Source organism: Mastomys coucha, unplaced genomic scaffold (genome assembly GCF_008632895.1).
Source record: "Mastomys coucha isolate ucsf_1 unplaced genomic scaffold, UCSF_Mcou_1 pScaffold22, whole genome shotgun sequence".
Taxonomy (NCBI): domain Eukaryota; kingdom Metazoa; phylum Chordata; class Mammalia; order Rodentia; family Muridae; genus Mastomys; species Mastomys coucha.
The window spans coordinates 251,127,134-251,134,995 of record NW_022196905.1 but is presented as its reverse complement, the minus strand read 5'-3'; the positions used below and the strand labels follow the sequence as shown (position 1 = coordinate 251,134,995).

General features: G+C 37.2%; 1 protein-coding gene across 3 annotated transcripts in view; it reads right to left on the bottom strand.

Annotated features, from left to right (window-relative positions):
• The window catches only part of Cntnap4 (contactin associated protein family member 4), a 353,495-nt gene that overhangs the window by 96,974 nt on the left and 248,659 nt on the right, over positions 1–7,862 (bottom strand). For all 3 annotated transcript variants that reach the window (XM_031341494.1, XM_031341492.1, XM_031341493.1), the window contains 2 exons: positions 5,146–5,316; positions 4,280–4,498 (listed from right to left, as the gene is read on the bottom strand). In XM_031341494.1, coding sequence (XP_031197354.1) covers positions 4,280–4,498; positions 5,146–5,316 — 390 coding nt within the window. The remainder of the gene's footprint in view (positions 1–4,279; positions 4,499–5,145; positions 5,317–7,862) is intronic.

Genomic DNA, 7,862 nt, shown 5'->3' with positions numbered 1-7,862 from the left:
AAAAAAAAAAAAAAAAAATCTCATATATATATACATATATATGTATATATATATATATATCATGTCAATAAGTAAACATTGTAGCTGGTGAAATTAAGATATATTCTGATATCTGCAATTTTTATTTGTGTATAAATGGGTTTAAGTTACATCTCAAAAAAAAAAAAAAAACCAAAGCATATTCCAGAAAGCTATAGAAATTTCTATTGTTTCAAGCAGATAGTTGTAGGAAACAACTATATTTGGTTTTTGAACATTCCACAATAACTTCTTACCCATACATCCATGCAATATGTGTTCTTGCAGCTAAATGTTGGCCTAGCAAATAAATCACTCTTAGACTAAGCCTAACTTAGACTTCCAGTCTTTCCACACATCTAGAGCTTCTTTGTGAAAGAAAATACTTTCATTTTTTTCCCTGTCCAGATTCAAAGGATTTTTATTAGAATAATCCCATGGTGAAGGCTGTAGTCTTACTTTCCACAATTATGTTGACTTCCCTAGTTTGTCTCTATACCCAAATATAAACGGCAGTCATTATGCACTCTTGAAAATACTGATTAGTCATAATTATTTCTATGATGGACAGATGAACTACAAATTAAACTCTCGAACTTGTAAGTAAAGGGGATTAAATTACCCTTTAAGATTTCAACCAGAAAAATCAATTACATTGTATAATGCAGAGATTCTCACTCACCCATGGAACCACCCACTCTGAGAAGAGAATGAAACTTAACTCAGTTCTACTTATTACTATGTGAAGCAAGAGTTCCCAAGCATACTGTTTGTTCACACATGACATGTTACACAGGCTCTATGAATGGAAAAGCCAGGCTTCATGGTGAGCGTATGCTTATAGGGCTGGTGAGATTTTGTTGAAGGGGAGGGAGGCTGCAAGATGTTTGCTCAGCTTGTGCTATATTAGAAATATTAGACCAGGGAACAGCTTTAATCACAGCCAGGAATTAAGATAAAGAGGAAAAGGATAAGACCAGGCTAGTCTGGGATGGTGGTGCAGGCCTTTAATCCCAGCACTTGGGAGGCAGAGGCAGGTGGATTTCTGAGTTCAAGACCAGCCTGGTCTACAGAGTGAGTTCCAGGACAGCCAGGGCTACACAGAGAAACCCTGTCTCGAAAAACCAAACTAAAAAAAAAAAAAAAAAAGATAAAGAGGAAAAAAGAAGAAAAAATATCTTCAGATGTAATTGAAAAGAAAGTAATATGAGAAAGAATTAAGCATCTTGCATAAAAGTGTATTGTCATGGGAAAGTCATAAAATGCTGAGAGCAACAAGAGCAAGTTGTATGCAGCTACACCTAAAATGCATTCCCTCTCTGTTTCAACAGATCTACTTCAGCTGTGGCTGTTGGTAGCTCTCACACAAATCTGCAATAGCCTGCTCCCACTGGTTTCCTTCTATCCATGTCCTTCATGGCAGTAGATGAGAACTGGGGAATTTAGTCAGCTAGGAAGTAAATAGGCCATCCCTTGATATTAGATCCACATGTCCTGCAAGGGCCTCCCATGATCCAATGTAGCTCAACCTGACTTCCCCTGCATTCCATCACATTCATTCTATCCAGCCATAGTGACCTATTTCTGTTCCCTAAGATCTGTCAAACTCACTGTTACCACCCAGGATTCTACCTTCTGAGAGGTTCACAGGACCCATCTCTACTCTATTTCCTCTGGTGTTAACTCAAGTATTAACATCTCCCCACTACTCTATTTGAAATGGAAATGTTCAACACTAATCATGGCCCTAATCATTCTTCTGGGTCTGTTTCTACCTTATATTCTTTCACTATTAGAATACATATATGTATATGTATATATATATATATGCATACATATATACCTATATATGTCTACATATACCTGTGTATATGTATATATGTATATGTGAATATACATATATGAATATATGTTCATTTCTCACCATTGGCTACCCCTTCCACTGAAATATGCTCATAGGAAGGTAGAGAACCTTTTTTCTCATAGTAAGTGCTTCATTAAATTCTCTCTAATTACTGATGATATTTTACTAGTTTGTCACCCACTGAGCTCTAATTCAGTGTAACCTTTTTAATTATAATTTGTCTCTCATGGAGTCTGCCTGCAAGGCAGAGTCTTTAGTGGTAAACTTACAAAAAGAAATATAATGATTTGTTTGATAGGACTGTTATAAATTGGAAGATTAATATTTTGTGTTGTGTACATTGTTTGGTTGAACCTGAAAGGTATCATCTCCTGAGAGTGGTCGACTCAGTGGTAGGGGCAATAGCAAAAGCAGCCCCTTAGGTGGCATTTTGACAGTCAGGTATCATTGCATTGCATCATATCATCATACCCTCGGTCATCTGCAGGAATGAAGATATTTATTCATTGCCAATTGAAAAAATGGGACAGATTCTCTCTCTCTCTCTCTCTATCTCTCTCTCTCTCTCTCTCTCTCTCTCTTTCTCTCTCTCTTTCTCTCCTTCCTTCCCTCTGTCCGTCCCACCCTCCCTCCTTCTCTCTCTCTCTCTTGGGCAGCCTATTTTCTTCTCTTCTCTTCTCTTTTTCCCACTGCCTTTGACATAAACATAATCAAGATTTCCATTGTTTAAATTTCCCAGTGGCACAGACACTCTAAGTCTGAACACATATGGAGATGTCAAAGGCCCGACTAATTGCCTCCATAAAGATGAGATCTCTTCGATCCTTATTCAAATTGTTGCATATGATTGATGGCAAAAGACCTGAGCCTGTTCAAAGCAGTTTTCTGATGTCACACGATACTTCATTACCACCACCTGAAATCAAATTAAGGCCAGGATTCCTATCAGGTACAATATATAGTGATGCCATCTCTCAGAAGTTGAAAATCCTCCCAAGGAGGAAAGGTCATCTACAGGCAAACTGCAACATATTTCACTGAAAATTTTGAGGACAATTTCAGCCTTCTCAATTTCTAAGAATAGTAAGGCTATTTCCAAGCCACTGACAGATTTTAAATTGCAGTACCTTTTTGTTGTGACCATCTCTCATTTTTTTTTTAAGAATTCAAGAGATATCTATGTCCATTTCCTGATGGAGCTTCTAGTATGGTATTAAGAGAAAAGTTATATATTTCTTCCAAGTGTACTTTATGGCTTCTGTAGTCTTAAATAAGCCAGCTGAGTGGCCACAAGTCTGTGAGTAGAATAGCTATCAGAGTGCTTTCATTGTGGACGCTATTCATTAAATTTGTTTTCAGGGAAAGAATAAATAATGAAAATAATGAGGACATAAATTTATTAGAAGGCCTACATATGTCTTTGTCAGATATGTCACTAGCAAGCTCATTTCTTTCAGTGAAAGGTTGCTAATAAGATTGTTAGGCAGCTGAAGGTGTAAGTGGGGTGGGGGGAGCAGCCGAAGAATTCTGTTCTAAATATAGCCGTTAAAGATGTCTGGGTTATAATTTCTGATAATTCATCATTTATCCTGCCTCATCATGTCTCCGAGTCTTTGTTTACATTAAGATGTATGAGCATGGATCAGATAAATGATAATCTTTGCACGTCATGGTCTGTAACTTCTACAAAAGTAACTAGCCAAGATGCAAAAGAAAATTAAACCCATGGAGAGGAATTCCAGTTTGCCATCCTGCAAACACTGAGTCAATGGACATTATAAAGTAAATTATCAGAAGAGAGCTAATAATAAAATGGACAAAGTAGAAGAGAAGCTGTTCTGAGCTCTGAGGTCTGTCTTTTTTTTCTTTTTTTTTTCTTTTTCTTTTTTCTTTTTCTTTTTCCCTTTTCTATCATTGGCCTGGTTTTGATACAACATGTACAAGTTGGGAGGAAACATCATGGGTTGTCATTAGAGGAGCTCCTTATTTCTGTGGACAGAGACGTATGTATCCCAGATCACACTAAAAGCCCCCCCCCCATGGAATACACAAAACATAACATGTTATGCAACCTCTACATTTTAAAAAGTTAGGTGTGCAAAGTGAGGACATAGTTGCAGAGAAATTTGCATCTCTTAACTTGGCTGATTTCAGGATATAAGTCACTCCCCAAGCCCCAGCCACTCTACCCCAATCTAGGGTAGGGATAAGAAGTAGATGGATTGGTTTTTAGGAAGGAATGCAGAACTTGGCACAGACTGGAACCTGGGGATTCAATAAATAATGTTTTGTCTCTACTTTTAGGTATTTATCACCATTTTTCAAGTTGAGATTATGTTATTGTGCCTCATCTCTAGACCTGCAGCATGCCTTTGGTGTTTTAAGAGAGCAACTTACCAACAAAGAGTTGACTATTGAGCTGTAACAGGACATGGCCATCTGTAGGAGCAGCTTGTATCTTCGGAGGGAGATCATCCACCTGAAGGGACGCCTCTTTCATGTTCCGTTCCACTCGCACTTGATGCCACTGGTTGTCATTGAAGTGGGTGGGTGAATGCACAGAGAGTTCAAAAGGCCCATTGCCCACGTCAAATGAAAAGGTGACTGTTGTGGGTGCTGGAAATATCAGATAGGAGGGTTTTCCAGGTGAATCTTCAATACACTTAAGATAATGCCACACAGCAATCATTAAGCACAAGGCTTATGTTATATAAAAGAAAGCAATGACATCCAAATAGACACAACTCTCTTGAGATGGAATGAGGTGGTAAGGTGCACTTTGGGGTAAAAATAAAAGACTTTAAAAGTTCCTCCTCTGGATTCTTCTTTCACATTGATAAAGATTCAGCTGCTCAGAGAGAGCACAAAACTAGCATCTGTAATTGATTATACAAAATAATCGCTTCATTGATTCAAAGTTTATATAATTTAACAGCATGAGACATGCATTGGATAGTACGCTATTAATAGTAGCCTATGAATATATCAAAATAATAAGTGGTTCATTAAGTAATTTTGTAATTAATATTAGTCATTAACTGAAAATTTGTCTTCAATTTTAATTACTTCAACTTAAAACTTTTTCCACTTCTAATGAATTTATCAATATTTTTACTGAATTATCCTTGTTAAATATTAAATTATTTTCTTGGAACGTAGTTGGTTTTTTTTTTCCATACAAGAGGTATGAGCTCCTACAAGTTAACTGAAGAATTCAGGACTAATTGACTGTGTCACGGGACCTTTCTAGAAAAGATACTTACAGCGTAATTCTATTCGTATGAAGTCAGTGATTCCCAAATTCTCTAAAAACACCCCAGATAGGGCTGTGGTCTTGAAAAAGAAGGATACATCTGCACTGAGCTCTCCATGGAATGTGGGGAAGTGGAGGTAAGAAGCCTCAGTATTAAAGGAAGCTGCGTTCCAAAATGGCCCTGTTTAGACAAAAACAGAGTAGAACAGATTCAAGGAGAAAACAAATCCATGACATACACGGAATTTTGTAACCACAACTGTGTTTTCTCCATTTAGCATGATGTCTGTTTAAAAGTGTCACTCATCCATCCAATATAAATCTCTTTCCTTCTTAACAGATGCACAGGCATAGGACAAGAGGTCCTACAGAGATGAAAACCTGAATTCTTTCCAACATACAGCAGGAAAGCTTCCTACAGAAATGACCAAAATACAAGGAAAAAAAAAAAAAACACCTGCAAATAAAAGTTCTATACTCAGCTAAAGTAATATCTGCTAAGTAGAATCAGCTAAGCCTTGATTAATTGCTTAATATTTTTGTATCTTGAAAACGTAAACACCTAGTTATTACAACACAAAAACCTCCCTACAGCAGCTCCTTGCAAACCACACTTGCTATAAAGTTACATTCTCAACTATCCCTACTATTGGGCCTTGCCAACTTCACACTGTAATCAGCATTCTAAATATGCTCTCATGTAATTAAAGACCAAAATATACTTTGTTTATGTAGCGTAGTTGTACTTATGAAAATGCATTTTCCATTCAGTAGTCATTCTTTGCTTTACTTATAACAGGGAAGTAGGTGAAAGCTTTCTTTAAATGTTTACAAATATTCGATACTTAAGAAGAGATGAAAAAATGGAGCTTGGAATATCTGTTTAGAGATCAGGGAAAAACCCAAACATGTGGGGGCTGGAGAGATACCTCAGCAGTTAAGACTCTGTACTTGTCTTACAAAAGACCCAAATTTGATTCCCATCACCCACAGCAGTCAGTTCTCAACCCCCATAACTCCACCTCCAGGATATCCAACACATTCTTCAGATCTCCACAGTTCCCTCAACCCAGGTACTAAACCCACCATGCCCCCTCAACACACATTCAGAGTAATGAAAAGTATGAGTGCATGTGTGTGTGTGTGTGTGTGTGTGTGTGTGTGTGTGTGTGTGTATGTTTAAAGTCTAAATACAGTGTTTTCATCTTGACCAGCACTGGTGGATATTTGCAACTTTTCTTTTGAAATAAAGAAATATCTGAGTGTATGAAGGAAGAAATATGGAAAACGAAATACAAATTCACAGGCAGGGCTGTCAGGATGAAATCCAGCTGAATCTATTGAGTTGATGTGGAGAATTATCGGAGAGATGAGCTATGAGCCTCAGCTGCCGTCAGCAAGTTCTCAGCACATCAACTAGGACTAGGGACATCCTTAGTGTGAAGCCAGTCCACCCACTCCCTCAACAAGGAATAAAATTCTCCTATCTAAATTACCTTCCTAGAAGAAAGACATATTGGTCTTCCAGACCCAGTAGCAGGTGTTTTAAAGAAAGAGTTCATTAAGGTAGCAGACAGCAGAGACCCAGCTACCTGAAAATCACAAACTTGACCTGTTTATACATGTCCCTTGGGTTTTTACCTTCTTTTCTGTTAACCCCTCAAAGAACACTGTATAGGTCTATTGTTTGTTTTCTTTCTGTTATTTTTAAAATGGACCTGTCTTAAAAGTCAAATTTCTGCTACATGTGGTCAATTTAAAACTGAATTTATTCAGTTGGAAAAAACATAATCCTTGAGATCCTACCTCCTCACGTGCAGCCAAGTGAATTTATGTATTATCTGAGTTCTGCCATGGCTATGCCTTACATCCTTTAAATAGTTACTTCTATACTAGATCCTTAGATCATATTTCAGTCTATGAAAGGATGCACACAAAATGAAAAATGTCAACGAAGAGCATATCTGTGCGCTTTGAATTGCTTACATGATCTTTTATATGGAGCAACATGCCTTTCTCTTAAAATGATAGATATAAAATCAAAGTGTGTAACTTTAAATTGTGGGATATTGCTAAATATGATCTCATATGCTTAGAAAGAGAGTGATAAGGTCCAAGGTTTAAGTTATGTAATATTATTTTATTATTATATTAATACATTATAAAATCAAGGTTTTCATATGCAGCATGATGTACTATAACTAACTCAATAAAGCTTCATATGGAAGATTTCAGGAAATAGTTGAATCTGAAGGACAATCTTTGAATTGCTTCTCTCTATATAATAAATGCTCTCCGGTTAGTGAAAATAGTTTAGCTTAAGGAAGCTAAAACACTCTTATACGCACAATACTTTGTTTTGTTTAGTTAGCAAACCCCATTTTACAAATTCACAATAGGTAGACGTGGAGGTAAGAACAATTCACAAGATTAAGAAACTGATGCTAATTCAAGACAATTATAAAGAAAACCAAGGCCAATGTTTACACTGATGGAACACACTGTGTAATGGCACGTGATGTCTCAGCTCCTTAAGTCCAGTGCACCCAAGAGGATTTGGGCATTCTTAGAGAGAGGAGGCATAGAGACAGGAAGAAGGAAGAGCAGAGATCTGTAGTAACAGCAGGAAACTGTCATCCAAAGAGGATTCTATAAGGAAGGGTGTTGGAGAGTCCATAAGCTGCCCAGGAGCAGTTCTGAAGTATTGCATGATTTGTTGCTAGGCAA